General features: G+C 43.3%; 1 protein-coding gene across 1 annotated transcript in view; it reads right to left on the bottom strand.

The window, feature by feature from the left end:
- Zmynd8 (Zinc finger MYND-type containing 8) overlaps positions 1-8,663 on the bottom strand; it is a 49,491-nt gene extending 40,828 nt beyond the window's left edge. Inside the window, exons 1-4 of the mRNA XM_084576394.1 lie at positions 8,445-8,663; positions 7,997-8,036; positions 7,461-7,522; positions 2,191-2,445 (exon numbers count right to left, since the gene is read on the bottom strand). Coding sequence (XP_084432520.1) covers positions 2,191-2,445; positions 7,461-7,522; positions 7,997-8,027 — 348 coding nt within the window. The 5' untranslated portion in view covers positions 8,028-8,036; positions 8,445-8,663. The remainder of the gene's footprint in view (positions 1-2,190; positions 2,446-7,460; positions 7,523-7,996; positions 8,037-8,444) is intronic.
- Positions 8,664-14,030: the final 5,367 nt, after the last annotated feature.

The following is a 14,030-nucleotide window of genomic DNA, read 5'->3' as shown; positions in this document are numbered from 1 at the left end:
TTTAAGTATTTTCAAATGTGGAGATGTCAACTTTCCGCTACCTCAATCATCATCATCATCAGCCAGACTATACCCACCGCAGGGCGAAGGCCTCTCCTATATTCCTCCGATTAACCCGGTCCTGTGCTAGCTGCATCCACTTGACCCCTGCGAACTTCTTAACCTCATCCGCCCACCTAACTTTCTGCCACCCCCTGCTACGCTTTCCTTCCCTTGGAATCCAGTTTGTTACCCTAAGCGACCATCAGTATCCTCTCTTCACACTACATGTCCTGCCCATGCCCATTTCTTCTTCTTGATTTCCACTAGAATGTCAGTAATTTGAGTTATTTCTCTGACCCACTCTGCACGCTTCCTATCTCTTAACGTTACACCTACCATTTTTCTTTCCATAGCCATCTGCGTTGTCCTCAACTTAAGTAGAACCCTTTTTGTTAGCCTCCCCGTTTCAGCCCCATAGGTGAGTACAGGTAAGATGCAACTGTTGTATACTTTCCTCTTGAGCGATACCGGTAAGTTGCTAGTCATAATCTGCGAGTGCTTGCCAAATGCGCTTCATCCCAATCTTATTTTCAATAGAGATTTAGTATAGTGTTACCCTGATAGTGGAAATGAAGAAAATTATGTTAGTGTGCTCTGTGCTCCTCATCTCCAAAGTTTTAGTATTGTGTTCTGAAACCATTAAGCATAGTCTACTTTCCAAGGAGGCAAAACGTTTTCACTCGTTCCTACTGCTGCCGAGTTGCTAAAATATTACATATCAAATTATTTCCGAGCCAATTAATACTCTAAAACCCATTTTTGCCATAAAATTGCAGCTAAAATTATGTGGAATAAGACACGTAAGCCTCTTCAAGTTAAAGGAAAGCAAAGTGAAAGCTGCTAAACACATATACTTTCCTTTAGATGACATGCAGTGCTGGAAATATTTTTGTTAATTTAATATACATTACCATATTTAACTGTTTAAGCACAAAAAACACTGTCACAAAACTCAAAAGCTATTTTTGTTATATCCCTACCAGTTGTGCACCGTTCTGAACAGTTGAGACAGTAGCATAGCAGACGGTAGCCCCATTAGGCTTTGGAAGGCCAGTATTGAGGGAGTATCATCAAAAGCGGTGCTCAATTACAGTTTTAACAAGGTCCTCAAAGCAAGGTCAGTCGTAGCGAAAGACAGCAAAACCAGTGGGACTCAGTAAAACTGTCAAACAGGATAAAGTGACTTTTTATTCAGCTGCAGCGTGCAGCTATCGCATTGAGGAACATCGCCATGTTTTCATGCTAACAACGCTATAGCCGTAACGCTAACTTCTGAAAATGCCGTGCACATGCTAACAGTGCACATACTAACATTGTTTCTCAGCCCTTTGCACACTCCCACTTTGGACCCATTATTCTGCTAAGCATGCAACCATGCAAAGCTCACTATACTAAAGCTCTCTAATATCCTGCTCACTCCCTATACACCACCATCGTCACCAGCTGTCACTACACCCACTATAGGGCAAAGACCTCTCCCACACCCTCCAATTAACTCGGTTCTGGGCTAGCTGCATATATTTGATCCCCCAAAACTTTCTAGTTTCATCCACCTATCTAACTTGCTGCCGCCCCCAGCATCCCTAGGAATCCAGTCTGCTACCATTAGAAACCGGTAATCATGCCTTCGAATTACATGACCTAGAACGCCTATTTCTCCTTCCCGATTTCTACTAGAATGTCGTTACCTCACAATTGCACCATGACTCATTCAGCAGGCTCCCATCTCTTAACTTTGCACCTACTATTTTTCATTCCATAACTCTCTATGTGGTCCTCCATCTCAGCTGAACTCTTTCGCTTAGCTCACTCACTATGTGATCGCAAACATGCAAACCAAAACATATTTCAAATTCCTTACTCATTGTAGCCACCGTCTCACAGCCTCAAGTGACACACACAGATAGGCTCATCCAGCAACAAAACCTCCGGATATGCAAGATATTTCTCACATTGTGCTCCTTGCGATATGAAAATAAAATCTCGACTTATCCGAAAATGGGATATGCATCCACTGCTTGAAGCTTGCAAAAAAAATTAGACATTAATGCCACTAAGTATGCAAACAGCTGGTTACAACAGCTGTAAGAGTCAAACGCTAGCTCTTTTCTTCATTTCAAACACCGCACAAATGCTAATTGCACCCACCGTGTGCTTCTTGAGCCTCTGCAGGGCGTACTGAAGGAGGCTGCAGAACTCGTCCACCGAGAGCAGAGAGAGAGCGGGGGAACGAGTGTCCACATTGTCAGCAGACATGATGCGCACACATTCAGGGCACACCCACTTGGCAAGGCCCTTAACCTTGAGGTTAACGCAGGACGCATGGTAGCTGCGAGGGCATGTGTCGCACCACAGTGTTGACGGCTCTCGGTGGCAGATCCAGCAGAAGCGGTCGCCGCCTTCCTACAATACAGCACAGGCACATTGGTGTTGCAAACGCACTCACTGCTGAAAGCAGGGAAAGCATATGCACTGGGCGCAATTTCACCAACCGATGCTGCACAAATTTTGCCATGGGTAGCAAAGCACCATTAAAAACTGTGAAAAACAAAAATAAAATAAAGCGAGTTAACATGGCCATACTATATCTGACATCCATGTTGTATTCTTATTAGATGTCCTGCAAAAACATTCCTCTCTGTTTATGGAGCCGTTTTTAAAAACTGCTTTTTTAAAAAGGATCTTTTTTTGTGTTTTTTTTTTTTTCACCTGCATACCATTCTGCATCCTATCCCACAGAGCAAGTATGGTGTTCCTCAGACTGGTGGCAGCCCATCCTCGTGTCTGTCATCTTTTCCCGTTTCCTCATTATTTTTCAGTGTTGATAATAATCATAAAAAGTTAAACCTTATTTAGCTTAGCTGGCCAAATGTGAGGTATGCGAACTAGCACTTGCCATGCTTGTGAAGCTTTGTTTATAATAGTTACGTTGCTGTATTAAAGTGTTGCTCCAACTGTGTTTGTAATGTGCCATCATTTATTTTCAGCAGTTAAGGTTGGTTATACTATGTTCATTCATTCAGTGCTGGCAAGTGACTAAAAGAAGATAGTTGTGTTGTCAATGCAGTAACTGGACAAACAGTTTACCTCTGATACAACATTTTCAGTTCGAAACATCAAATCAATGCAGTTGCTCCACTGTCTTGTAACCATATTCTTGGGCACAGAAAGGCATATGCTGTACCATTCATCGACTTGCTTTCCAAAAGTCGGGTATTTGCAATATTCCTCGTTAAAATCACCAAGCACTACGAAAGATTCATTTTTGAATCTAATGTGAAGCCCTTATAAACAGTCTCAACAGCACTAGTTTCCCTGGCACTGGGTGAAATAGATGTAAGCCATGACCACAACTGTACTAATAAGCAATCGCACAGCTCAGTTCCCTTATATGAGCCCTTTAGCAGGCAGTTGAAATGAAACAACTTGGGTTCCTATCGTGGAATACATAGCTACGCCTGCACCAGTGGCATAGCCAAAAATATTTTTCACGGGTTGTTATGCTCCGCCAGTCAAACCCCCCGCCCCCGGCTATGGCCCTGACCTGCATATTTGTTTTGAGTTGACTGAGAAGGGCACACAAAGTTGAACCAAGATATTTTGAAGCAAAAGCTTCCCAATGCCAGGTAGTGCTGTGCTTCGCATGTCTGATAATTTGACCTTTACCGAGCGAGAGGTCATGCATGGCTATAAGTCCCACTAGAGCCAAGTCCTTCAGCCTAACCTTGTGCACCACCTTGGTGTTGAACAACAAGGTTGACATCTTCGACCTCTCGGGCGACTTTTCAAATATGGTTTGTGAGAGCGATGAATGGGCCGGAGCTTTGTGATTGGTCATGTGACCGACGTCATCGCGTAATGAAAACAGCCGCGACGTCAGCTGCGGCTGGGGTATATGAGCATGGAGCAATTTCATTGACTCAGAGCCATCCATAGGAGACAACGGAGATGGCACTGCGCTAACAATATCGTTTACTGCTTACTACGTCCAATCATCCTGCTGATATAGCTCTCTGTGTGAAGATAAAAGCGAAAGATAGCAAGGCCAAACGAGCTTAATGGGCTGCTGAAACACCGCAACAACGAAAAAAAGCTTTTGCTGAATACCATGTTTAACTATGCTAAACGTCAGCTAATTTTTATTTATTTATATATACTGTAGGCCCCTTTCGGCCCTAGCAGGAGGGACAATAAAAGAACGGTTTGAACATTATGGCAAAAAGTTATGAAACAATAGTACAAAACAAGCAACACAGAAATACACAAAGCACAATATAAGAAGGGATCGGGATCAAATTCTAGCCAACCGAGAACAGGCTTTCTAGTTTAGCCACAAAATTTGATGACTCAAACACACTAGGTGGCTGTAATAAATCGGACAGGTTTTCTCTGGATACGTTCTAGTCACTGTATACCTTATTTAAGGTGAGGATCCAGGTAGAACGAGAGGAAGAAGATGATTTACACGGTATGAAGGAGCACTGAACAAGGGTAAAGGGTCTGCAGATCGAGCCGTTTCGACAAGTGGACTTGTCTTCATCTAGGCAAGGATCCCACACAACAACCGCATATTCCAGTTTCGAACATATGCATGTTTCATATACAGAAAGTTTAGTGCTTATTAGGTAGTATTATAGTCTTCAGAAACGACAGCTTACGTAGGGTAGCATTTGAAATATTAGCTATGTGATCCGACCAAGTGAGCATGACGCCTAAATATTTGTGTTTACAAACTTCAAGAACAGGTATGTCATGTAGAAAATATGTAAACATACTAGGACATTTTTTTTACACGCAGTAGAACTGTTATATCAAAATTTAGATCATGCCCCAGCACACACACCACTGATTGACACAAACAAGAGTTTTTTGCAAAGCAATATAGCTAGCTTCTGAAAATCTTTCTCTAAATATAATGCGATCATCCACAAACAACCTAATAGTGACACCTTTGCACACAGCATTTAAAACCACTTACATAAATGAGAAATAAGAGTGGCCCCAGCACACTGCACTGAGGTACTCTTGGAGGTTACTGGAAGCATTCCTGGTGCACATTTGTTTTTTTTTCTACAAGCTGTTTTCTGTTTTGCAGATAAAAACTTATCCAACAAACAATGAGTGAGGGCAAGGCATGCAATTCCAACTTATGAATCAGTTTTGTGTGAATTGCAATCTTTGTAAAAAGTGTAGAGCCCAGGGGTCTGCTTCTGAGCCACTTCGTGCGGCCTGTAATGCATTTCCAGTTAATCTCTTGATGGTAAGATTTTTCATCCTACCCACTCCAATGGGAAGGACCTCCACTAATAATAAATCAGCGCAATTACACAGCTTAGAAGCAGACCCCCAGGCCCCACACTTTTGACATAGGCTATACTTTATCAAAGGCCTTGCTAAGATCCAGGAATAAAATATCTATTTGTCCAGATGTATCAAGTACTTGAGAAATCTCACATACTGTCAGGGGAAGCTGTGTGGTCGTAGATATACGCCTATATGAAAACAGTGTTGACAGGAAGACAGAACATTTCTTTCAGCTAAGTAGTTCGCCACATGTTCCATAAGCTTACAAATGTACTAGTAATCAACACTGGACGGCAGCTGGCATAGCCTAGTCGATCACCCTTTTTGTGTACCAGTACTACCCGGGCCATCCTCCAGTGATAACACCCGATTTGAGCAAAACTGTGAACAGCTTACTTACAAAGGACGCAGTTCAGCAGAGCGTCTTAAAAAAGCGCTTGGCATATTATCTGGTAAAGAAGTATTCTTAATATTTAGTTTCAACAGCATATCTACAACACCTTCATTAGTTACAATCAGACCAAACTATTAGAATCGAATTTTAGATATTCATATTCTTTTTTTCTCAAGACCCCAGCGTGAAAATACTTATTAAAACAATGGGCAATTGCTTTGGATCGATGATGGTGTCTGCATTAATTTTTAGCTTCACGACTTCATCTTTACCTTCCCATAGATGTTTCCAGGACTTCTAGGGGTCAGCCTTGATATATTTTGGTAAAGCGGTAGCGTAGCAGTTCAACCTCACGATTAATTTTACCTGACAAATAATGTTTTAATGCCACAAACTGAGATGGGGCAGCTTTATGGCTCTTCCTTAGGAACTTTAGCCTACGCTTAATTTGTATTATCTCCCTGCTGATCCAGGGATTTAGCCTAGTCTTCCTTTTTCTATTTGGTACAAATTTGTCAATGCAAAAATCAACTGCAGCATGAAACCTCTCTCCCTCAAGGTGCAAATTCAGGTAATCAATTATTGCTACGTCATCTGACCTTGAAAAACCTTTTATCATAGTCAGTTTCAGTACTTTCTTCTTATTCATCCATCAGGGCCCGTATTCCAAGTTTGCGTCGTTATCGAAGTGTCGCTATCTCACGTGACCTCGAGGCATCTGATTGGCCGAAACACCGGAACCGGGTGTTGCCACTACGAAACCGGAAGAGGTGGCAACACGATGTTCCAGCGTTTCCACCAATCAGATGACTCGAGGTCGGGGAGGTAGCGACACTTTCGATAACGACGCAAACTCTGAATACGGGCCCAGGTCCAACAAAACGAAACCAGTTTAAGAACTGCTAATACCATGTTCCACTTGAACTACACCATTCCTAAAATTTTCTGTGATAAACAAAAGATTGAAGATTGAATTTGCTCATGATCCATGAAGGAGTGCTCAAGTGCACTCTGTTACAATTTGTTAAAGGCTCTTGAAAAACATTAAATCCATTAGACATCCTGCTGAAACAGACAGTCCGTAGCACATGTGCTACCAGTCTATACCAGATAAATTAAAGTCATCAGCTACAATCATGCTTTCGCTGTTAAAAGTTTGCAAATGATGATACAACTTCTGTATGAATAAATCCACATCAGGTGGCTGGTAAACTTTATCAAGGAAAAATATGCGCTCTCCCAGCATCACTTTCAGGAACAAACTTTCGTAGTCACAAATTAAGTAAGCAAGTCCCATGTTGGTCTCAGTCGAAAGCAGCAATTAAAAATCTTAGAATTAGAGAAGCTCTCATATTAGCAACACTTTTATAATGAGAAGCTAAAGATCTAACACCTATATAAAAAAAAATGGCGAATGCTGTAATCTGACAGCTTGGCACTACCAAAACAGTGTGCCTAGCTTGTGATCTTCAAGGCCCAAGCAGGGCACGGTCATGATTATTCAGGGTGTGGCATAAGTGGGTGGCTCAACACAACATACGCCAGCTTCTTCGATGGTTTCCGATGTTGTTGACAACAATGAGAAGATACAAAGGGTAGACAGTGCCTATTTGCTCTAAGAGACTAAGGTAACTATATCATAGATATCATATTTCTGAAACTACTAAGCTTTTTGTCATAGATTCCATGAGTGCGCACAAATGTGGGAGCAAATTCCTACCTTTGCAGGCTTTGGTTTTTTGGCATCTGGCCCAGGGGTGGCTGGAACAATCCTCTTTTTGCCTGTAATTATGGTCATAGTCAGACCTAGCAAGAAGAGCAGTGGTACTGCATTGTATGGCCACACTGTAGCTTAAATGAATGTTACAGAGGGCTACAGTTAACCACAAAGGTTCTCATAGATGTGTACACTGTGTTGGCATCCCAGATGCCTATTTTCGCCCTAATGTATTCGTCAGATCGGCAACTTTATGACAATAAAGGTGCTCGATAAACAGCTGTTGGTTCTCATGAGCTAAAGACAATACAGTTTCGAATGTACAACCGAGGTCAAGAGTCCCAGGAACACGCTAACGGCAAAATAAGCGCATACTTTCTATATTGCTCAGTAGTTTCAGGCCATGCTTATGGGTTCTTACTTTAACTTGAGTTCTCACATGTCTGCTAGAGAAATAAGGCGATTGTTCGTTCACATTGGACCTCTGGTACAAAATCGCGGAACGCGCTTTCCATTTGAACAATAAAAAATTCAGGTACCTTTCAGGCGAGACGAATCCTCGGAACTCATTTTGAATTACTGCAAGAAAGAGAGAACATACCATGGCACGCATGAAAAAGTGCAACACCAAAGAAGGGATCAAGCACGCAAACGGGTGCGTCACGCGCGCCTGCATGTAAGAAAATAGACAAACCTCCACCATGCGCTACCATCTACGACGCGACGCATCTAATGGCATTCCGACTGCGGACACAAAAGAAACGGGTGGATCGGGACAGTGAAACACACTGACTACTCCTGATTTCTCATACAATGAAGCACGTGCAGACGCGAGCAAGGAGGGTTTCGCTCCGCGCAAGAGACTGGGTACTACTAATACAATTCGAAATCGCGCTCGTAACACATCAAGCAGGCGACGGCACATAGCAAGCCAAGAAAACCAGCGAGACGACGAACATATCCCAACACACATGGACCCCCACCAACCTCAGAGTCAATGCAGCTTCGATGAATCTTGACTGCAAGCACATCACATAGTTCAGCCACAACTTTTACACCAGGGACATCTAATCCACCGCTCTAAGAGCCAAAAAAGCGAACATTGTTGGTAATTACCCGTGAAAATACTGTACATTCACACATACGAGAAAACAGAACTTCTCGCGAAACGTACGAACAACGCGCTAGGTGGCGCACGGTGTGAAAGGTGAAAAGTTCGTAAAGATGGGCAAAATATGTAAAGTCTGAAGCACGAACTGAGTAAAATAAAAAGCAACTAAGGCTTTATATTCATAATGACAAGCTACAGTGGCAACCGCGTCATCTAATGTGTTCACATTAGTTACAATGTTGAGTTCAGGATCCGAGTTTGAAAAAAGCGCCCCTTATATTTAACTAATTTTAAATGCGCCAAAAAAAAGTTATCTTTTTTTATGTAGCAGGAACACGTTTTTAGTACGTTTTATAGTTAGTGCAATTTAAAAAAAACTGTTCAGTACAAACTTTCGGTTTCGTTGCGCAAATTACAGTGTACGAAAACTGCGCCAGCGCAATATTTCACGCACGCACGCACGCACGCACGCACACACACACACGCGCGCACGCACACACACACACACACACACACACACACACACACACACACACACACACACACACACACACACACACACACACACACACACACACACACACACACACACACGCACGCGCGCGCGCGCGCGCGCACGCACGCACAAAAGACGTGCGCTTACAACTTCTCGTTGGCTGGGTCTATATTGTGATTTTAGCACTATTGCTTCGGCGACTTCGACAGCTATAGCAGACTCAGCATTCTCCAAAAAATATAGAAGGTCTAGCTTCTCCTAATTGGAAGTGTTTGCGGCCAGAAAAATTCGAGCTTGTATTTCTCCACTCTACCATCAGGTCATGTATATGCTACTTTAATTGTGAGTGAAATTTACTCTCTATTAAGCAAGCAGCTACGGCTCAATGGAATTCTTTAGTACTGCACCCAAGCGGGTAAGTGAGGGAGTGTCCTAATTGGTAGGCACAATTAGGCCACTGTAGGGGGGAGCAAACTACTGGACTATTCGGGCTTAAACTCCGATAGCTAGGCAACTTGTGATGGTCCACATTTTTCGGTAATGTCATTTAACGTCTCAACTATATATAGCCTTCATTTTCCGGAATCGGCGAAACACTGCAGTAGCCTCCCGGGCCTCAAAACTGGACCACCTCAGGTCCCCTTGTACCGCCTCGTTAGCAATAGGAGCAATAGAGAGTTTTAGTTTACCGTAATCCGCGATCCGCTACCGCGATCCGCCACCGCGCGTTCTACTGCGCATGCCCAGATCCCCTTGACGCCGATAGATGGCGCCACATACTCGATGTCGGCACATATACCTGCCGCGTCGGGACCAATGAGCTTGTGCGCCCCGCCCAAGCGATAAGCTAACTCTCTCTATTACAATGGTAGTCGAGTGCGCTCTGTGCGCCCCACTTCACTTTGCCGCCGCTCCAGCAAGTTGCGCATTGTCGGTGAAAGGCAAACCACTGCGCTTGCAAACGTGAGCCCGGGGACCTGAAACGAGTTTCCACTGGTCTCGCAGCATGACAAATCTATTACAGCCCCATAGGCAACGTTTCGCCCCGATTCTTCATGGAGGCTGCAGATTTCGCCACTGGTCGAGCTGAGTTTCACCTATAGTGGCGCGAACGACGACAATCGGGCACGCCGTTTCTCATTGACGCCGTGAGATAGCGCTACTGCAACATCTTCTAGTCACCTTTTCCTGCTTTCTTGCAATAGTGCTACTATACCGAGGCTTTCGTGCGCTTATTTAGTAAAAGTGGTGATTTTTTCCCTCCACCGACGTATGTGGACTTCCACCTATGATAGAAGGCGTTTCATTCGAAATTAGTCGTGTTTTCACGGCTGCACTAGGGTGAAAGCGCTCTTATTTCGCTGGCGTCTGCTACGGCTCATGCGGGGCGAGTTCTCGCGCACTGTAAATTCTTATGGTACATTAATTTGTACGGGATAGGTATCTTTCTGAGTTCTGCAGAGCCCGCTTTATTAAAGAGCAAATTAAACTGTCAGCAGCAGACTGGTAGCAGAGTGGCCAGGCACAGTGCGCGCATAGGTTCCCACAGCCTCGCACGTCGCAGTAACTTTCCTTTAGCCAATACGGATGATTCTACTATACTGCGCTACTCGGTATCAAATGGTAACCAGGAATGCTCGTTCTAGCGTGATATCTGCGAAGCATTAGAAAATTTATCAACTTGAAAAGTGAGAGCGTCAGGAATGTTACTTTTTTTTTTTTTTTTTTTTTTACACAGTGTTCACGAAAAAAAGAAAAACCTACGCTTTTGAAACGAACCATCTGGCGATATTCTGTGGCGTCACCATTATTCTCTGTTCCCAGCAGCAATATTTGTTGCTGGGAGCTGCAGGTGCTAAAATCATTTCATCCCTCATGGTGTCCATGCATAACATGCAAAAAATACATGCGGAGGGCAGCACACTTTTGTTTAGGTGCATGACAAGGCTTCTCCACTGATATTTTATTTTACCCGGCCGAGTGCATGGGACAAAAGTCAGCAATAATAAGAGTTGTTTTTTTTTTTTTTTAATTATTGACCACACAGACAGTCCTAGCTAAGAGCATATCTGCTCAGCTTCAGGTGCTTTGAAGCTTGACGTCTCAATTGTCGTTGCTTTGGTAATACATTTTGTGAAAAAGTGCATGCGGGTAGTTTGTTAGAAAGCAGTCATTTCAGCTGCAACACTTTGACAGTGAACAGAGCACCCAAGTTGGCAGATTTGCTTGGCCTGGATCATGAAGCTCATGCACCGCCTGCATGAAGCTCATTTAGGCTGAAGCAAGTTGTAAACACATTTTTAAGGTCAGCCACAAATTGCTATCGCTGGTACAAAAGGCCTCCGTTGTCCTTGAAATAAAATTAGCCAATTTTAATACCTGTGACTTATTTTCGCTCATCAAACGATGATTAAGGCATTTTTCATGGTTAGTCTTTAATGCATTTCTTGCCTACATAGCCAGATATACAGGGTACTTAGGCTAAATTTAGTCAAGGGCTAAATATTGAAACATTTGACGTAGAACATAGAAACCACTTATATACAGCTGCCAGCCTTCTGGTGCACCACAGACATTTTTTAATTTTCCTATTAAGTAATTAGTAATTAAATATTATTCTAATTTACCAACTATTGCCTTTAGACAATAAATGGATTTGCAAAGTTGGGAGAGCGCCTTCTAAAACCATTCCATTTATTTCCGATAAAGAAAGCCTCACGTGTATCGTTTTTCCCAAGCTCTAAAGAAAGCCCGCGAAATACAAAAATTACCATCCTACCGCTGGAACTGGGCCGTAACTGGGTTGTCGAGTCACGGCCGCAGCTAATTTCGGTTACTCAAACCATGGTTGAGAGCACCACAATCGTGGCACATGAATGCGTTAATCATTTCAAAGTTTGTTTTATTGTTTTTTATTGTTTTTTTTTTTTTTTTTTTTTTTTTTTTTACATTTCGCGGGCTTTCTTTAGAGCTTGTAAAAACGATACACTTGAGACTTTCTTTATCGGAAATAAATAAAACGGGGATTTCAGAAGGTGCTCTACAACTTTGCAAATCACATTTATTCTGTAAAAGCAATACTTAGTGAATTAGAAAAATTATCATAATTACGTATTGGTCAATTGCAAAATAAAAAACATTGCCTGTGGTGCGCCAGATGGCTGGCAGCTTTATTCAAGTGTTTTCTCTGGCCTTTCGCAAATGTTTTATTTTAACCCTTCGCTAAAGTTAGCTAACGTTGTATAAAATATAAGTCGGCTATCATTTGATGCCACAATGCAGGCTGAATGGCTAGAATCTGAACTGAACACAACTCTCCGCAGCATCAATATTGCCCACATCCAGCCTTGGCTTCACGGGCTTGACGGCCTTAGCAAAATAATGGTTTTCTTGCAGTTCGCCAGATGACGCAGCCAGCTGCCATATTAATTAAAGAAATAGAGCGGGGTTTATGGAAAACAGGGATGGAGACCAAATCAGCACTGGAAATGTATATAACTTTCAAGCAGGAAATAGCCAAATAAAACATTTACGATAATTCTAGGGCCAGCTCATTGCTGTTCGAGGATAGCCGCTAGGACAGGAGAACTGCGATTCAAGCACCAGGAGATAGGCACGCTGTGCGGTGTGTGTGGATAGGATGAGGAAGTTCAAGGCAATAGGGCAGATATAGTCAAAGCATTGGGGTTTAATTAAGGATAGTGGAGGAAAAATACTTTGAAAAGGTAAAAATAACCAAACGAATGCTAGCTGATTCGTGGCTCAAATCAAGGCAAGAATAAGTACAAATTATATTACTATTCACGGCTAGGCGGCCTGTGACGCCGCCGCCCAATTCAAAGGGTTCAGCCTTACCATCTATTCATCCGAAAGTTCTGCCGCAGATGACTACAGTTTTTTGCCGATTACAGAAAATGCAAGCAAGTACAGACATTAGACTACATTATTGAAAAACGTCGACCATCACAAGTTACCTTGTGGTCAGCGTTTGAGCCCGAATAGTTCCGTAGTTTTCCCGGGAGAATTTTTCACGAAGATGAATGCGGAACGCCCTGTATATACATATACATTGTGAGAAAAAAATACTGGAAACAATGACAGCTGACATTTCACTCCACATACGTGAAATTATAATTCCTCAAAATTTGAGCTAGGTCAGTGCTGTAGATGCTTTTAAAAATATTTTTTTTTTCTTTGTTATTTCGAAAACAGCTAGCTAGTCTGGCTACCATTGCCGGCTGACGTGTGTGCGGGCGGGAGACAGAGACGATCGAACATGGAGGAAGGAACGAACTTAGGAGACGCCCTGACATCATTTTTTTGAAGCCGGCGCGGCTGTGCCGCGACCGGACACTGCAACGTCTCTCCTCCTCCTTTACCCTCCGCATTTTCTTTCTCTGCAACGCTTTCTCCGCGCCCCTTAGCAACGCTGTTGCTAGTGGCCCGAGTTTTGATAGCAACCGCGTCGCCGTTGCTAATGGCCCGACTTGGCTAACCCTAAATTTTGACGTCACTTCCTCCACACTTTCTCCAATGCATTGGGAATGGCAAGCTTGGCCTCTCCTAAGTTGTTTCCTTCCTCCATGCGATCGAACATATTGTGTTGACTTGCCACGTGCTCATGCCATGTCAGCCTAGCGGGTCCACTTTGCCACATGGGCTGGGGTTCGCGTCTGGACAGCCGCAAGGAGACGTTGCGGTAGACAGTAATGCGACACAGCGGGATGAGAGGCATGAGAGGGCTGTGGCTGTGGAGACCAAGGAGGTTACATAGAAGTTCTATATAACCTCCTTGGTGGAGACAACCAAACGACGCCTTGAGAATTGGATAACGCATACTAGATAAATAGTGTTGGTGGCGTTGCGCCAGGGCGGGACAGACTCCGTCACAGTAGGGAATTGACTTGGCTAGGACATTTCTGGTACACCTGGTAAAAAAGGGAAGCCTCAGTACCAATCCAATCCA

This window comes from Amblyomma maculatum, chromosome 1, assembly GCF_055883805.1.
Source record: "Amblyomma maculatum isolate TAMU_Amacu chromosome 1, ASM5588380v1, whole genome shotgun sequence".
In the NCBI taxonomy this organism is placed as follows: Eukaryota; Metazoa; Arthropoda; class Arachnida; order Ixodida; family Ixodidae; genus Amblyomma; species Amblyomma maculatum.
Note: the sequence above shows the minus strand (reverse complement) of the source record. Positions and strands in the feature narration are given on the sequence as shown.